Source organism: Juglans regia, chromosome 3, assembly GCF_001411555.2.
Source record: "Juglans regia cultivar Chandler chromosome 3, Walnut 2.0, whole genome shotgun sequence".
Lineage (NCBI taxonomy): Eukaryota > Viridiplantae > Streptophyta > Magnoliopsida > Fagales > Juglandaceae > Juglans > Juglans regia.
The window spans coordinates 29,983,430-30,002,836 of record NC_049903.1 but is presented as its reverse complement, the minus strand read 5'-3'; the positions used below and the strand labels follow the sequence as shown (position 1 = coordinate 30,002,836).

Sequence of the window (19,407 nt, the reverse complement as noted above, 5' to 3'; positions counted from 1 at the left end):
CTTTTCCTTTTCTTTATTTTTTTGGGATTTCTGTAAAAATCCATATCCATTGCCGGAAAGAGGAAGAGAGAAAGAGAGAGGATCGATCAGAGCATTCCATCCCCCAAGCTTTCGAAAGCTCTCGTGGCTGCCCTCCCCACGTTCTTGGCAGCTTGCATGCATGCATGCTTTGGGCTCTAACATGGTACGTGTTGGGATGTACTTCACGGTTGTAGTACTCTCAACTAACTTATAAACTGTCTAACCTCTCTTTCTCAGTTACTTGTACGGGAAGCTGTGACATTTGTCGTCTTCTTTTTTTCTTTTTTAAATAACATTTCATTACACTAAAATGAGATATTGAAGGAGGGATGCACACCCCAACAAAACACCACATTATAATTAATACCACACATATAATTAAAAAAAAAATAGAGCCAAAACATTTTATTAATTAATTAATTCACTACAAGAAAAATGGATATTTGTGAACTTTTTTTTTTTGCTACAAAAATGATTATTTGCGACTAAAATAGACTCATTTTAACTTTAAATAGTCATTTCGTTGAAAATAACTGGTCGCAAATAAATAATTTTCTTGAAGTTTTTACGCCAAACCACAATGGTTTTACAGTCTTATGACTAAAAGTCCACATTGGATAATGATCAGGCACTATAATACAATAATTAAACTCTACTTTTTCTTAATTATAAGTATAAAGTTTAGGGATAAATATTGATTTCACATGGTATCAAAGTGGATGAGATCATGAGTTCGTTCGAATCCTAATTTTACACTCCACTCCATTTAACCAAAAATTCTACGTATTTAGCCCACTTATTAATTAGAAGGACTTTGACCCATATAAATTATTAAAATCACCCTCTTCTCATAAACTTAAATTATAAGTGCTGAAGATAAGAATAATCCACATCTTTAATATGTTATTTTCTTTTTATAAATCTATTTTCAGTTTTTTATTTTTTATTTTGTGTAACTTTTTTCTAATTTGTAATTTTGTGGAATCTTACTTTTTGTTGTTTTGTTCACTTTTTAGATTTTTATAGAAGTTCTGTTATGTATTTTTTTACTAATTTTCTGATTGTTTGTTTATTTTGATAAATTGTTTTAAGCTTCTTTTCCAAAACCTTTCATTTTTCAAAACTATTTTTATATTAGTTTATTACTTTTTTAATAAGGTGGCTTATATAGAATTGAGATGACACTTGTCAACCTATTTATTGATTAAGTGAATTAAGGTTTTGAGCAAGTTGGTGTCCTAGAATAGTTCTTTTTTTTTTTTTAAGAAGATGACGGTACTATCCCAATTTTGTTAATATCCCTCATTTATGATGGAGGAAAATCGTGGTTACATTTTAACCCCTAGGAGTTACATATATTCAAAACTAACTAGAAGGACCAAACTCAGGCATCCAAAACCAGCTAGACATTATACCGTACATTAGAACAAAATCAGCAAACTAAGTAAAACCTCCAAAACTAACAAAATAACAAAAGCAGTAAATGATAAAGATAAACCAAAATAACATAAAAGGCCAGTAAGAAAACAAACCAGTGACCAAACCTATTATTTCTGACAGAGGACGTATAAACCAACTTTATCTCCTAGAATAGTTAAAATGCAATTTTCGATAAAAAAAAGTGATCCGACCAATGTGCCTCTACAAGAGATCCATGTTAGGCTAAAATGCCCTTTCCACACATACCAATTTAATAAAATACCTATATAATAAATCGAATTAGATATAAACAACCGGCCTGATCCAAATCAAACTAGTCGATGTCAATCAGAATTCTCCAGAACAAGCTTCATCTTCATCTACTTTCGCACTCCCAACTCTTTATTTATGAACATTCTTTTGTTCTTTCTCTTCTTCTTCTACTTTAGACTTTTTTTTTCCAAAAAAAATTGTAGAACCATGCTTGTTTGTCGACCATGGCATGACCCACACAGTAGAGATGGAAGGCCGCATTAACGTGATCAAATCTAATCACGGCGCAACCCGCGACCATGACAAAGATGGAAATAGAACAACTAGAAATTTCTTCACTTTTGCACCAGATATCCACTATGTTGTTGTTGTTGTGGGTTTGAGATGGACATTTCTGGTGGGTATTTTTGTCTTCGGCTTGATTGTTCTGAGATTGAGGTTTTTGGTGTGTATTTGTGCCATCAACTTGATAGTTCTGAGAAGGAGATTTTTGGTGGAAATTTATGCCGTGGAGTTGATCAGATACTGTTGGCAATTGGTACGCTTTACATGCTCGAGAGACAAGCTCCCATGTAATCCGAGCAATTTGATTGAGAGTCAAATACCTATGGAGATCAAGCACAATACTTGAGCTTGTAATGCAAGCAAAGTGCTCGCCCAACTGATGAGACATGTTGCTCACCCTCGACGGCAAGCATTTCTAACTTTTTTGCGCTCCGAGACGAGCACTTTTGCAAACATCACCATATCATTTTTTTAATGCTCGCCCCTAGGAAGAGAGCCTCTTGAGGCAAGATCTTTTGGTCGCCATTCAAGAGGAGCACTGGTTGCTTATCCTGGTGGGACACCCTTTACTTGTCTCGAGGTGCAAGGTGTTGTTTCTCGCCACGGTAAGTTCAAACACTTTTGCTCGGTTAGGTTAGATCACTCTTTGACTGCACTCGGGGTCTAGGAACCTTTGCTTGCCCCAAGTTGCGACCACTTGCATTTCTAGGACACAAAGTGCTCGTTGTTGTTGCTTGGCCTTCATGAGGAGCACTTTGCTCGAGGGAGCTCACCCTAGGGTTTGAGATCTCTTTGCTCGCCCTGCAGGAAAGGAGCTCTCACGTGATCTGAGCAAATTGATCGTAGGTAATTAAGATACATGCTTGGTAGCCTCTCTCCCTCGTGATTTAATGCCCTATACAAATCTCATATTGAATACAAGGACTTTTGCTCCCTCTGAGCAAAGTGCTCACCGCTGGGTGTAAGATGTTGTTGCTGACCTAGAACAAGCACTTTTGAAAACATAACTTTATTTATTTTTTTGAATGCTCAGCCTTAAGAGGAACACTTCCCAGAGCGAGCTCTTTTGCTCACCCTTCGAAAGGAGCATTTTGCTCACTTGGGGTTCGAGCATTCTTTGCTCTCCCTTCACACTCTTTCACGACACTTGACAAGGGGCGAGCACCATTGCTCTTCAAAAGGTGAGCTTTGGTGCTCACCTTGGCTGCAAGCACTTTCACTTACCTTATGTGAGAGTTGTTACAGCTCAGCTCGACGTTCGAGCACTTGTTGCTCGCTCGGGATGGAGATAGTCTTTGTTTATTTTGGTCTGATCAATTTTTTCAATCGTTGGGCTTTGAACACCCTTTGCTTGCCATGGGGGTCAAATATATTTGGAGATTGGAGGTAAGATTTACATGCTTAGGAGTCGATCCCCAATCAAATTGGTTGGATCATGAGGGAGCTCGGCTCTTGAGCATGTAAAGCATACCATGATCTCCAAAAGTATTCGACCCAGACCAAATTTTTCGGATTGTGTGGAAACTTGATTCCCTAGCATGTATAGCATCCTCGTTCTCCAAAATTATCCTACCCAAATCAAATTGGTCGGACTAGGGGGTTGTTCAAGAATAGAGTTGGTTTCATCTCAAAATTTCTCATGTCCTTTCTTTTCCAAATATCATTTAAATATTTCTCATTTCATCTCATTCCCCAAGCATTTCCAAGTGCTTGCTTCGAACATGTAAACCATACCCCGATCTCCAAAAGTATCTAATCAAAATAGCTTGGTCCAAAAGGGCACTCTAGTCGAACTAGTATTTGTAGTAGGGCTATCATTTAAAGCGTACCCCAAATCTCCAAAAGTACCCTGCCCCCAATCCAATTGGTCGGATCATTTGAGAGCTTGACTTCCAAGCATATATAGTGTACCCGTTCTCCAAAAGTATCTAATCTCGATCAACTTGGTTGGATTACGTGGAAGCTCAATTGACTCCTAAGCATGATATCATACCTATTTTTCAAAAGTATCCAACCTGATCAAACACATCGAGTTACATGGGAGCTCGACTCCCGAGAATGTAAAGCATACCCCAATCCCTAAAATATATATTTTTTAGATCGTAGTACGCTTTACATGCTAGATAGCTCTTGGCTGATCGAGATACTCTTTAGTCGTCGCGGTGGATGGGTAATTATGTCTCTCATGGTTTTCAAAATATCAATTTTTTTCCTTCAAATTTAAAATAGTGTATATAGGAGAACCCTACCTCCTATTAGTGAATTAATCCTAAATTTATGAGAAATTCTAGAAAACATACACAAAAAGTAAGAAACTGGACACTTTTTGGTTTTTAGTGTGTAAAGTCATGGAAATTTTTTTTAATTATTAATATTTCGAATCGTTGACTTTGTAGTTCTTGAGATATGATTACAATAGTATTTTTTAAAATTTTTGTGTAACTGCATGCTCTCAATTTGTGGAAGTCAACTCCTCATTTAACATTGAAAAAGTCTCAGTAACAACTATTGTTTTGTTGCATTCAAATTGCACACATTACGTGTCACACGAGCAGCCATTGATAATATAGAGATGAAAGAAATGATGATAGAGAGAGCATAGATGAGAGAGAGAGACCGAGTGAGAGAGAGAACCAATGAGAGAAAGAGCTGCTGATTAGAGAGAGAGTCCGAGATGAGAGAGAGAGAGTCGATGATGAGAGAGAGACCGAGATGAGAGAGAGAGTCGGAGATGAGAGAGAGACGGAGATGAGAAAGAGACGGTATGAGAGAGAGAGTTCAAGATGAGAAAGAGACAGTATGAGAGAGATTTGATGAGAGAGAGAGGAAGAGAGAAAGGGGAACTGGGGAAGGTCCAGTGCAAAATGATTAAAAATAAAATAAAATAAAAAACTAAACTAAAAGAGTAGAAGTAGCCACATAATATGTGCAATATGTGTACAACTCAAAGTTTTAAATTTCGTACCGTACCGGCCGGTACGGCCGAAATTTTTCGTTTCGGCCGTCCGGCCGGTACAGGTATTATATATGTTCCGTACCGGTTAAAATACCCATCGTACCGGCCGGTACCGGCCATTTCGGACTGAATTTCGGCCTGTACCGGCCTATATTTCGGCCAATACCGACCGGTACGGGCCGATATTTCGGCCTGTATGTTTTTTTTTTTTTTTTTTCGTTTTTTCAAACTACAAATTTATTTTTTAATCCCTAATTTAGACTAGACTATTTATAATTTTTATATATATGTATTTATATATAATTTATTTATATATAGACTATTATTTTGAAATATAATTTTTATATATATTTATATATATATAATTTATTTATATATCGACTATCCCGAAACGTTATCCCGAAACGCTATTTCGAAACGGTACCGGTATCAAAATATTTCGTTCCAGTGCCTTGACCGGTACAACATCTGGTACGGTATTCAAAACATTGGTACAACTACCGTAACTGCTATGTAACAATACTTTTTAATGTTACTCTAAAAAGAATTAGAAAAAGGAGTACAAAACTGACGAGAGATCGACGTAGGCTCCAAAGTCAAAAGCCCACTCTTCTTCGTTAGCTTCTCCTCCATCTCTTTCAGTCTCTATCTCTTCTTCGAGAGCACACCATGACCTAGCTAGCTAGAGCTTTGTTACAACACTACAGAAAAGAAAAGCAAATAAATAAATCAATAAAACTACAGAATCATTTACGTCTTTAATTGCCTGTTCTTTGGGAAACAATATCGGTAAGGCGTGCCATTGCCTCGATGCCGCCGGAGAGATCTCCCGGCGCCAGCATGACTTCCCAGTGATCCTCTCCGACCAACTCGATGAGGGCTTGGGTCATTCCTTCCGCTACTTCCCACCTGGCTTACCCCGGCTATTCTCTTCTTCCTCCACCTCCGAGGTGGACGGCTCCTTCGCAACGACTACGTTCAGATCGATATCTGGCGCCTCCGTCCGCGCCAACACCTCCACGCCTCTTTCCACCTCTCTCCCAGACCTTTGCAGCTCCTCCGTCATTGATAGGGCCTCCTCGTTCGCGAGCCCCACATCCTTCGCTTCCAGTCCTCTCCAACCACTCCCTCGATGCTCCATCGCTGGTTATGCTCCCTTGACAACGAAAACGTTTGTGTCGGGCCCGGTAGAGGAAGTATGCGGCAAGCTACAAAATGGATGCCCCATATACAAGGCTAGAACCGAGTCGGAGAAACCTCGTTTCGTTAATATCTTCAGAAAACTGATATTTCACATGAAATCCATTGCGGCAGTACTGGTTAAAGCTGATAATAATGTCAAGAAACCCAATTCGAAGAAAAAGAATGGGAATGTGACAGTGAGGCGTGGTGATAATTTGTATTCGAAACGGGGTGATGCTTATGATCAGGAAAGTCAGTATTCTATGGAGAAAGAGAAACTTCAGTGGGCGGAGAGGAAGGCAGGGGAGGATCGAGTTCAAGTGGTGATTTCTGAGGAACATGGTTGGGTTTTTGTGGGGATTTATGATGGGTTTAATGGCCCTGATGCAACTGAGTATTTGCTTTCTATTCTCTATTCGAATGTGCATAACGAGCTCAAGGATTTAGTTTGGAATGCCAAGTTTGAGCCCACATCTATCTTATCAAATTCAATTGAAGAGGATGATCAAACACAAACGAGGAATATGATGAAGTTTGGAAAGTGTAAATCACAGAAAATTCTCAAGGAGATTTTTATTTCTGTCGAGTGAAAAACACCACTCTCAGTTTCTATTGATTTCACCAAAAATATATACAAGTGTACAGATTCTATTATAGGAAAGAAAGCTAAACTTAAGCCTATAATTACAGAGCATTTACTCGAGAATCATCTAGCTGTTACAGAGGATTTGCCTGCTGTTACATGCACATTTTCAGCCTGTAAAGCAGGAATTGTGACCTTGATCTTGATTTGCTTGATTTGAGGAGTCTTCCCTTATACGCCCCCGCAAGATGGAGGTGCCATCAGCTAATCCAATCTTGATTTTGAGGAAGTCCATGCGTTGTCGTGATAGTGGCTTTGTCAATAAGTCCGCGAGCTGATCTTGAGTGTTGACATGTTGAACATGAAGAATTCTTTTTTGAACCATATCACGAACGAAATGAAGGTCGATCTGAATGTGCTTCATCCGAGAGTGCTGAATAGGATTATAGCTAAGTTGTGTGGCACCCAAATTATCACATAACAATTGTGGTGAAGCTTTGACAGGCAGTCCAAGTTCCTTGAATAAGGACAGCAGCCATACTGTTTCAGAGGCAGCATTTGCAAGAGATCGGTATTCAGCCTCGGTCGACGATCATGCTACAGCTCTTTGTTTTTTTGAACTCCAAGAAATTGGATTTGAGCCAAGGAAGCTTATGTATGCTGAGGTGGATGTACGATCGTCAAAATTGCCCGCCCAATCAGCATTGGAGTATGTGATAAGGTTGAAGCTGGAATTTTTTTTAATGTGAATACCATGGAAAATGGTATGTTTCAAGTACCGGAGGAGTCTCTTAGCAGCTGCCCAATGAGTGACAGTAGGTTTATGCATAAACTGAGACAATTTATTGACTGAGAAAGAAATGTCCGGGCGTGTTAGAGACAAATATTGAAGCCCTCCAATGACACTTCGAAACTCAGTGCTATCAAAGGATGTGGTGCCATCAACCAATTTAAGAGCCATGCTTGTAGACAATGGAGTAGATACCTCTTTTGCACCCATCATATTTGTTTTTGAGAGAAGGTCCCGAATGTATTTATGTTGGGATAGAAAGAGACCTGATTTTGTAGGGATGACTTCCATGCCCAAGAAGAAGTGAAGCTGCCCCATGTCTTTTAAGGAGAATTGAACTCCAAGTTGAGCAATAATATGAGATACAAAATCCAAATGACTGCCAGTGATTACCAAGTCATCCACATAGACCAATAAATAGCACAAGACAGAATTTTTGTTGTATATAAACAAGGATGAGTCAGCCTTGGAATTTTGAAAGCCGAGGCTCAATATTGTCATTTTGAGTGCTGAGTACCAGGCTCTAGGAGCCTGTTTTAGGCCATAAATTGCCTTGTGTAACCTGCAAACATGATGAGGCTTTGAAGCATCTTTGAAGCCCGGAGGTTGGGTCATATAAACTGTTTCAGTCAACTTTCCATGCAAAAATGCATTGTTGACATCAAGTTGTCTCAAGGGCCAGCCATGCATCACAGCAACTGGTAGGACAGTTCGAATAGTGGCAGGCTTCACAACGGGGCTAAATGTTTCTTTGTAATCCAATCCAGGACACTGATTGTATCCTTTTGCGACAAGTCGCGCTTTAAAACGATCCACAGACCCATCAGATTTTCTTTTAACGCAGAAGACCCATTTACACCCCACGGGTGTACAGTTATTCGGAGGAGGGACTAGTTCCCACGTGCTATGACGCATGAGAGCAGTGAGCTCTTCGGACATGGCTGTTCTCCAGTGTGGCTCACGAAGAGCCTGTCCCACACAGGTTGGTTCAATAGTGCTAGGAATGGGATGTTTGGTTGTGGAATGTAATTGTTTGGGTTTATGAATGTTATTCATTGACCGAGTGGTCATGGAGTGAATTCGTGTGGGCTGTTGTGCAGGTGAGTCACAGAGAGTGGGTGCGGTGCCAGGAGACAAATCGGTGTTGTGAGTGAGTGGAATTTCATGCGAATTGGATGATTGTGTCTCAATAACATGCGATGCAACGGAATTAGGGCATGAGTGTGCAGAATTGAAATTTTGGGAATTAGGAGAAGAGAAGAGAGAGGCGTTACCTGGAGGTGGTGCGAAGGAGTTCTCCCTTGCCGAAATCACTGGTGAAGGCTGCGGAATGCATGAAGGGACTCCGTGAATGGGTGCAGCACTTGCCGAGGACGACGAAGAGGCTGAATGCACAGAGAGACCATTTCGGGTTTCATCGAATTGGACATGCCGAGAGTGATACATTTTATTTGTTGATGGATCAAAGCACTTGTAGGCATTTTGGGCCAAGGAGTAGCCCACGAAGAGACAAGGAAGAGATTTGGGCTGCATTTTGTTTTTGTTATACGGTTTAGTGAGTGGAAAGCATAAACAACCAAATTTTTTTAGTTTCAAATAATTTGGTGGTTGTTTAAATAATGCTTCAAAAGGAGAGATATTTTGAAGAAGAGGAGTTGGTTGACGGTTTATAAGATAAGCCGCAGTGGAAAAAGCATGGGGCCAATATTTCAAGGGTAGAGAGGCATCATGTAATAGAGTGAGGCCCGTTTCCACTAGGTGACGATGACGACGCTCGGAAACACCATTTTGTTGTGGTGTATGAGGAGCGGTTGTGAGGTGGCTTATTCCATGAATTGAGAAATAGTTTTTTAGAGCCACAAATTCACCGCCATTATCCGAATAGATGGTTTTGATTTTGGATTGAAATCTGGTCTCAACAAGATGTTTAAATTGAGGAAATATTGTGCTAACACCAGATTTTGTTTCCATAGGATAAAACCAAATATATTTGGTGAAGTGATCAACCAAAATGAGATAATAACGTGATCCATCAATACCAATAGAATTGGAGGGTCCCCAAACATCAGTATAAATTAAATCAAGAGGAGCATGACTTTGAAGACTAGTTTGTCGAAATGGAAGTTTGTGGGCTTTATTAATGGAACAAGAATTACAAAGATGTGAAGCATTTTCTTTTTTTATTGGAAGAGAAAAAGAGGTGACAAGTTGTTGGACAATTTTATGAGATGGATGTCCAAGACGTTTGTGCCACCCATCAACGGAGGTCCTTTCATGCATGTTGACAACCATTTTTTGAGAAGACTGCACCATTGACTCCGGAAGGGTGTAAACACCATTTTCACACGCACCTTTGAGTAGAACCGCCCCCGTGGTCTGATCCTTAACAAGAAAAAAAAGAGGATGAAACTCCACAAAAACATTATTGTGGGTAGTAAAGTTATGGACGGAGATAAGATTTTTTTTAATATTTGGAACACAAAGAGTATCATTTAAGTGAAAGGTGCGTGTGGGGGTGTGAAAACTAATGAACCAATGTGAGAAACATGCAAACCTGAACCATCACCAATGACAACCTCATCCGTGCCATCATATTCAGAATGAATAGATAATTTAGCCAAATCACCAGTGATATTGTGAGAGGCTGCCGAGTCTATAAGCCACTTTGTTTCTTGAGCGGGTGAAGTGGAGGTACAGTTTGCCGTGGCTCCAGGAAATTGAAGACGAGGACAATATTTCGCAGTATGGCCCAACTGCTCACAAAGTTGACACTTTGGTGTGTAACGCCTCTGACCATTGGGCTTAGTCTTCCTATTGTCACGTGGGCCGTTATTATTTCGGTACTGGGCCGAGGAGTTCGCATTCGGGAAGGCTCCATTATTGCGATCAGAACTATGTGATTTTGAGGAGCCCTTAGAGAGATGACCTCCAGAGGAAGAACTAGAACCCGATCTCCGATTAGAGTAGTTGGCGGAGGCTACCAGCTGCTGAGAGGAGGCTTCAAGGCGGCGTAGATAAGCATCGTGACCCACCAGAAGATCATGTAACTCCTCGAAGTTGAGTGGGCGTTCCCGTGCGCGAATAGGAGCGGCAATCTCACGGAAATCAGCACCCAGACCATTGAGGATGTAAAGCGTTAAATCATCTTCAGAGATGGGATGATCGATGAGGGAGATTTCATCCGCGAGGGATTTGACAGTGTGCAGGTACTCTTGAATCGTCTGGCTTCCCTTCTTGATCAAGGTTAGTTCCTCTTTAAGTTGCATTGCTCTAGTCCGAGACTTGCTGGCATACATTGTGTGCAATTTATGCCATGCTTCTTGGGAGGTTTTGGCGATGGAAATGAATGGAGTGATGGTGGTAGTTGTGGATGCCAGAATGGCACTGAGGATAAGCTTGTCTTGTCTGATCCAGTGAGTTCTTTGGTGAGCGGAAGTGGAGGAATCATGAAGATTAGGGCAGGGCTTGTCACCGGTAACATAATCAATGAGATTATATCCAATGAGTAGGGCTTCGAATTGGGCACGCCATTGAGGGAAGGTAGAGGGTGTGAGTTTTTCATTGATTTGAGATGTAATGTTGAGAGCAATGAGAGGAATTTCAGTTGAAGAGGGTGGGGTTGTGATCGGATTATGGTTATTTTCAAATTGGGGGATCGAATTCTCGGTGGAGGATGGCTCTCCTGATACCATGATGAAGTTTGGAAAGTGTAAATCACAGAAAATTCTCAAAGAGATTTTTATTTCTGTCGAGTGAAAAACACCACTCTCAGTTTCTATTGATTTCACCAAAAATATATACAAGTGTACAGATTCTATTATAGGAAAGAAAGCTAAACTTAAGCCTATAATTACAGAGCATTTACTCGAGAATCATCTAGCTGTTACAGAGGATTTGCCTGCTGTTACATGCACATTTTCAGCCTGTAAAGCAGGAATTGTGACCTTGATCTTAATTTGCTTGATTTGAGGAGTCTTCCCTTATAGAATATAGATGAGGAAAACGACATGCTAAGAAATGCAGATATGGATTTGGATCCCTATTCAAATAGAAATGATCAGGTTAAGAATTCCAAGGATATGCGTGAAGGGTTGGGGATGAAATGGAAGGGAAAAAGTCAAAGAAGCTGGAGTAGTTGTGAATGTGATGTTGAGAGATCAGTAGAGCCTGAGAGGAAGCTGTTAACAAGACAGCTGAGTCATTTGGAGGCTGACAGGCCAATGGGATCTGATATTCATTCAGAGGTGTTGAGGGCATTGTCCGAGGCATTGAGGAAGACAGAAGATGCTTATTTGGAGATTGCAGATGATAATGTGGAGAAGAGTCCTGAGTTAGCTCTAATGGGATCATGCGTTCTGGTGATGTTGATGAAGAATGAAGATGTTTACTTGATGAATGTGGGAGATAGTCGTGCAGTGTTAGCTCAGGAGGCCGAACTTGATGATCTTGGGCCAAGGAAAATGCACCTGGACGTCAAACAGATTAGAGAGGACACTTCAAGAAATCACAAGAAAAACAGACTTTTGTGACCAATTTATTGCGACCAAAAGACTTATCGCAACTAATTTTAGTTGCAAATAATCATTTTGCTGGAATTAACTGGTCGCAAATAAGCAGTTTTCTTGTAGATCGATCATGGTTTTGGATGGGGGGTATTACCCAATTTAATTCCCCTCCAACTCACTACTGATCACAGCACATATGTGGAAGAGGTAATTAAAATTGCTATTCAGAAATTATGTTCTTCTGATCATAAGATGAGACTAAGGCCCTTTTGGATTTCAGGAAGTTCATAGAATTAGAACTGACCATCCTGATGATGCTTCTGCAATTGAGAATGATCGAGTCAAAGGTTATTTAAAGGTCACTCGGGCTTTTGGGGTTGGATTTCTCAAACAGGTATCCTATAAGAAGCATGAAAAAATAGGAAATTCGTTTTTAGTTCTAAGATGTGCAAACCTTTGAAAAAAAAAAATGTAAAGCACACTTGAAAGCCACATGAAAAGGCCCAATTTTTTTTAATAATAAGCCTCACTTTTTTCAAATGGATTGTGTTGGACTTGTACACCTTACGATTATATCTAATATTACTCAGAAACAAATATGCATATTGTAAACAATGATAGTTAATTCCATAAAATCTTTGCATGCAACAATTGAACGCTAAATAAAAACTTGAACATCTTTTTGGTAGTTAGATTTTAAATATGTTCTTTAAAGAGTTCTGCTACTATAAACTAATGTGTAAACAAATACCCATTACAGTCGTAAAGAAAAACTAAAACACATACATTTTAGAATAATGCTAATACGTCCTCTCATTTTGACTGCTTATGTATTTAATTTTTTTTTTTTTTACTTACTGATTAAAGAAGTGACTATTAATGTATTGATATTTTTTTTTAAAAAAATATTTAAATATGTTAAAAAAATATGAAAACGAAAAATAAAAAAAATAAAAAAGATAAATTTTGCATAGACGGCACACCCACCGGTCACTACTAGGCAGCAGCCTAGCATCACTCTACTTTTTATATTAGATGATATGATAGGTTTACACATCGGTTTTTTAATAGGATTTATTTATTGGCTTGGTTCTTTGAATGGCTAGTTACCCAAGGCCAAGGATATTATTTTGATAAGAACTGAAAATGATTTTCTTTGCATGCAGCCTAAGTGGAATGATGCACTTTTGGAGATGTTTAGAATCGAGTATGTTGGGACATCCCCTTACATCACATGCTTACCTTCACTCTACCACTACAAGCTTGGCCCAAGGGACAGATTCTTGATATTGTCCTCCGATGGGCTTTATCAGTACTTAAGCAACGAAGAAGCTGTCTCTCAAGTAGAATACTTCATCAATAAATATCCTAAAGGAGATCCCGCACAATACCTCATCGAACAAGTATTGTTTCAAGCTGCTCAAAAACATGGTAATTTAGTCAGCTTTGATGTTCATCCTAAACTTTAATTATGCTTATTGATGTGTCAATGTTAAATAGTTATTATTTGAATAATTATTTTCATTAGCTACTATTCACTACCCCACACCTTATGAAAAGAATAAAAAATAAAAAACTGTTGAGTATGGAGTGTGTGGATAAATAGTAGTCAATGTATAGCAAAACCCTTATTATTTTAGCTAGTGGTTGATACACAAAACTATTTAGAATATGCCATATCAATAAGTGTGACAAAAAATTATAAGATTTAGAATGAAAAATAATATTGTTTATGTACGGAGAGGTTTGGATTCAGAGATGAGGTTGAGATGGTTTGTGAATAGTAGAATAAAAGTTGAATTATTTATTATATTTGGTATGGGAATTTGGAAAAGTTATTTTAGAATTTGAAAATTTTGAATTGTTTATTATATTTTATTTAAAAATTTAAAAAAATTGTAACGATGAGATGAAATGAGTTGAGGTGAATTTTGAATCCAAACCTCATAAACAAAATGGTAGGATAGGGAAAAAAAAATAGTTAAAATCTAATAATGAACTCAGCTCGAGGTAATTGCAATATTGCAGATATGGAGTTGGATGAGTTACTAGATATCCCACAAGGGGAGCGCCGCCGTTATCATGATGATGTTTCCATCGTTGTTATTTATTTGGAAGGACGGATATGGCGTTCATATATTTAAAGATGAGAAATTATGCTTTCCATATTAGATTGTATCAAAATCTACTAATTTTGATATGAAAATTACAAAATATATAGTGGCTTTGATGTAACTTTAAATCATGTCAATTTGTAATATATATATATATATATATATATATATATATAAAATTCTCTTTATATAAAAGCTTAGCACAAGTCCTAGCTGATAAAACAATGCTTCTCAGTTTTTCCGTTAATCTTATTCATAGCTATAGCCTATAGCTGCAAGTGGCACTATATATAGTGATTTACATCCCCAAGAAGGGCATTCCCTTTAACAAAACTAAAAATTCTCTACCCTTCTTCATTTGTACATGTAGGAGTGTAAGAGAAGCAAATAAAACTAAGTTGCCGAACAATTAACTAGAAGAAGGAAGGGGGAGACAAAACTTTCTGAATTCAATTCATTCACTATCTCAATAATTACAAGAGGTGCTAGGTTCTGGTTTATATATAACAAAGAATAACTAACTCTGACAAGCCAAAGGTAAAAGGGAATATTCATCTAAGTGCTATAGCTACGTAACAAACTGTAGAATTACATAAAATGACATGATGACTTAATTACAATAGGACCATTTCTGGTAGTTTGAGAGGAGCATTATCACAAGCTGCGAGTACATGAGGTTGCAAGTCAGATGTCTTCATGGTAGCATTATCAGCTTGATCTTGATGAATTACATTAGAGGAGCTCATGTGATGAACATGCTGCTCTAATATCCCCCCACAAGATGGAGAATATATATTATCTATTCTCATCTTGGATAAATGAGCACACAGAGTGTATGAAGGGAGAGATTTAGTAAAAATATCAGCTAGCTATGAATGTGTAGAGACATGTGCAGTTCTGATTTGTTTTGCAAGAATTTGATCTCGAATTAGGTGGCAATTCACCTCTATGTGTTTTGTCCTCTCATGGAAGACGGGGTTAGTTACTATGTGAAGAGCAGCCTGATTATCACAATACATGTCAGCTGGTTGAGGATGAGAAATGGCAAGGTCAGAGAGGAGATGCCTCAGCCAAGTGAACTCAGTGGAGAGGGAAGCCATTGCACGATATATTGCTTCAGCCGAGGATTTGGAGACCGCAGTTTGTTTCTTTGAATGCCATGAGATGAGGGAATTACCCATGAAAACATAATAACCAGTAACAGACTTTCGGGTGTCAGGGCATGATGCCCAATCTGAGTCACAGTATCCTCTTAAGTGAATGGAGGAATGGGAGGATAGCAAGATACCTTGGCCAGGGGCATTCTTGAGGTACCTTAGAACTTTATAAGCTATAACAAGGTGAACATTAGTGGGTTTTTCCATGCACTGGCTGAGAATTTGAGTGGGATAATTGATGTCAGGTCTGGTTATGGTAAGATAAAGGAGCCTACCAATGAGTTGTTTATATGGAGTTGGGTCAGACAATGGAGAACCAGTGGTTTTGCTTAATCTATGGTTTTGGTCCATGGGAATTTTGAGTGGCTTGGATGCTAACTGTCCTAAGTCAGCAAGTATATCAAGGGTATACTTTCTTTGGCAGAGATGGATGCCAATAGGGGAACCTAGCAACTTCTATGCCTAAAAAATACCTTAAATGTTGAGGCCTTTTATTTTGAAATGGTGATTTAAGAAGGATTTTAAGGTGGAAATAGATTCAAGTGAGTTGCTTGCAACCACTATGTCAACTACATAAACAAGCAAAGTTGTGAAAGTGGCACCATTGATACAAGTGAAAAGACTATAATCAGCCTTTGACTATTTGAATGAGGGATGTAGAGAACTTGTCATACCATTGTCTTGAAACTTGCTTAAGTCCATAGAGACTTCTAAGCAGCTTGCAAACTTGTCTTGGGTTGCCCTTTTGATAGCCAGTAGGTCTTTTATATAAATTTCTTCTTGAAGTTCTCCGTTGAGAAATGCATTGTTGACATCGAATTAGTGAAAATGTCATCTATTAACAACAGCCAAAGCAAGTATAGTTTTGACTGTGACAATTTTAACCACTGGAGAAAAAGTTTCATGATAATCCACTCCTTCTTGTTGAGTGAATCTTTTGGCAACTAGTCTTACCTTTTTCCTTTCAATAGTACCATTGGATCTGTACTTGGTTTTGAATACATACTTGCAATCAATTGGGATTTTACCATGAGGCAGGTCAGGCAGGTCCATGAGAACCCAAGTCTTATTGAATTCTAGTGCATCAATTTCTACTTCCATTGCTTTACACCAATCAGGGTCTTTGACAGCTTGTCTATAGGTTTGTGGGTCTTGAGTGGATGGAATGGAAGTTAAAAATAAGGAAAAACTTGGTGACAAACAATCATAAGAAATGAAAAACTTGGTGACAAACGATCATAAGAAATAAAATGAGATAGAGGGAAAGAGGTACCTGATGTCATGACTTTGGATGGAGAAGGTGAGATGAAGGATGCTTGCTTGCAGTGAAAATCCTGAAGGTATTGAGGAGCTGTCCTTGTTCTGGTTGACCTTCAAAGTGGTGGTGGAGAAGCAAAAGTAGAATTGGAAGGGAGTTCAGGAGAAAGAGAGGAGTGTGGAGGTTCAAGAGGCAAAAGGGGAGAGGGTGAAGGATCAGGAGTCTGTAAGGGTGGGGGAAGTGATGGGATAGGTAAAGGAACAGAAGAAGAAAGTGATGTGGGTGAAGAGGAAGTGGGTTTGGAAATTGGGTTGGGTAAGAAATTGTTTGGTGGTGGAATGGTGGTATGCAAAGATGGAAGGGAATGATGAAAATGGAAGATATGCTCATAGAATGTGACATCTCGAGAGAAAAAGAGTGCTTGAGTGTTAAGATCAAGTAACTTGTATCCTTTTATGCCAAAAGGATAAACAAGAAAAACACATCTCCTGCCTTGAGGATCTGATTTCTTCCTTTTTTGTGAAAGGGTGGAAGCAAAACAAAGACACCCTAACACTTTCATATGAGAATATGTAGGGGGAATGTTGAAAAGAATTAAAGGGGGGTCTTATTGGACAGAACTAAACTTGGAACTCGATTAATTATATATGCTGCAGTGAGAATAAAATCAGTCCAGTATTTATTGGGAAGATTGAATTGTATTTTAAGAGCTCGAGCTATATTCAAAAGGTATTGGTGTTTTCTTTCAACAACCCCATTTTGTTAGGGTGTTTCTACACAAGTTCTATGATGGATGATTCCCCTTTTATGGAAAAATTCTTTCATTTGAAATTCACGGCCATTGTCACTTCTAACTATTTGAACTTTTGTGTGAAATTGTATATTAGCTAGATTGCAAAAGGACTCAATGCATTGTCTAGTGTCTGATTTAGCCTTGAGTAGATAAATCCAAGTGGTTCGAGAGAAGTCATCTACTATAGTTTGAAAGAATCTGTGACCATCATATGATTCAATGGAATTGGGACCCCATATGTCACAATGTATAAGTTCAAAAATGGTTTTACTTTGATGATTGCTCATTGGAAAAGGGAGCTTATAATGTTTAGCAATGGGGCACACATAACAAGGATTGTTATGAGAAATTATAAGGTGTGATTCTGAATTGAAGCATCTTGAATTACATTTAGCTTGGAAATGGGTGTATGACCCAATCTACAAAGCCAAATATATGCAATATGATCCATACTTGTGGAAATAGTAGAAACATAAATCTGTTTGTGCGGAAAAGTAGAAAAATAATTAAGGATGGCAGTAGGAGACACTGAAGCAGTAAGCAAATTGTAGAGTACATCCTTCATCTCACCCATGCCAATTGTGGTCCATGACAAAAGGTTCTGAATAAAACATGATTGTGAAAGAAAAACAAAACAGCAAAAAAGAGAGGTAGTTAGTTTTGTTGCTGAGATCAAATTAAAATGAAAATATGGGACACATAATATATTGTGAAGAGTTAATGTATTAGTGAGGTGGATAGTGCCAATATGTGTGACAGGTGCTGTGGTTCCATCTGGTAATTTAACAACAAAAGAGACAAGAGGAAATGGAGGAGAAGAAAGAGATGACGCATATCATGTGATCTGTAGCACCCGTGTCTATGATCCGTGGTAAATGGGTTGTTGAATGGTGTGTGTGAGTGAAGGAAGTGAGGGAAAGGGAAGTATCATTCATGGCAGTGTTGACTGAATGAGTGACAATGGGAGCTTTTCTTGACTGCAATAGGGACAAAATTTGTTGGTACTGATCCTTGGTAAAAGTAAGCTGAGTATCTAATGGTGGTTCTGGCTCAAGGGATGTCATGTTGGCATAGGGAGAGTCAGGTTGCTTACCTTTGTCATGTAACTTATAGCCAGGGGGATAACCATGTAGTTTATAGCATTTATCTGCTATATGTCCAGTCATATGACAGTGTGTGCAAGTTAGTGGTTGAGCATTTCCAGTCTTGAAAGAATTTTCAAGCAAGTGGCCAGAAATTTTGCAATAGGTACAATAAGGTCTCTCACGCTTTGGTGGTTGGGATGATTTGGAAAAAGGTTTGTAGGAGAATTGAGGTTGTTTGACAGCAAGAGCCATGAAGTCAGGGGATGGTATTCCAGAGAGAATCAAATGTTGCATTTCCTACTGTTGAATCATGGAGGAAATCTTGTTGATGGGAGGTAATGGGTCCATGAGCATGATTTGATCTCGGGTCACATTATAAGTGTCATTCAAACCCATGTAACACAATTTCTCTAATATCGATCATATAAAATAGCAAGTTTACCACAAGTACAATTAGGCATGGGTTCATATATGATAAGTTCATCCCATAAGATTTTAAGCTTACCAAAGTAGACATTGACAAAGTCACTGTCTTGTTGCAAACCTGTCAAGGACTTCTTCAACTGGAAGATGCGATGGCCATTTTGTTGAGTGAATCTATCTCTGAATTCAGTCCAGATTTGCTGAGCATCATCCACCAAGATAATGCTAGATTTGAGGGCTGGGTTAATAGAGTTGTGAAGCCTGGACACAATGAGGTCATTACATCTTTCCCAAGCTTCATGTAAAGGGTCTTTTGGGTCTATTGGTTTGGGCAAGGTGCCATTTATAAACCCAAGTTTATTCTTTCCACGCAGAGCCCTGCACATGGCTCTAGACCAAGTAGTATAGTTTTCTATAGTAAGAAGATCTGGAACTAAATAAAGGGAGGGAGGGGTTATCTCCATGTTCAAGTCTATAAGGGTTGACAATGTTAGTAAAATTGAGAAAAATGGATGTGTTGGATTTGAGTGTTTCTGTTGAAATGGGTGTTTCCATTGAAATTT

The 19,407-nt window shown here is 38.7% G+C and overlaps 1 protein-coding gene across 1 annotated transcript; it reads left to right on the top strand.

Annotated features, from left to right (window-relative positions):
* The first annotated feature begins 2,097 nt into the window (after positions 1-2,097).
* LOC118348037 (probable protein phosphatase 2C 23) lies at positions 2,098-14,158 on the top strand. Its single transcript, XM_035688775.1, has 14 exons — positions 2,098-2,251; positions 2,487-2,603; positions 5,699-6,679; positions 6,782-6,895; positions 7,224-7,428; positions 10,661-10,752; positions 10,837-10,983; positions 11,096-11,218; positions 11,321-11,412; positions 11,496-12,027; positions 12,145-12,221; positions 12,295-12,408; positions 13,181-13,445; positions 14,043-14,158. The coding sequence occupies exons 1-14, from the start codon at positions 2,098-2,100 to the stop codon at positions 14,156-14,158; spliced, it is 3,129 nt and encodes a 1,042-aa protein (XP_035544668.1).
* Positions 14,159-19,407: the final 5,249 nt, after the last annotated feature.

Excerpts from the sequence above, each read along its gene's own strand:
- LOC118348037 (XM_035688775.1), top strand. The coding sequence starts at position 2,098 with ATGGACATTTCTGGTGGGTATTTTTGTCTTCGGCTTGATTGTTCTGAG. Across the intron at positions 7,429-10,660 it reads CCCGCCCAATCAGCATTGGA|AGATGGGATGATCGATGAGG; the intron begins GTATGTGATAAG and ends AATCATCTTCAG. Across the intron at positions 11,413-11,495 it reads TTACAGAGGATTTGCCTGCT|AATATAGATGAGGAAAACGA; the intron begins GTTACATGCACA and ends CTTCCCTTATAG.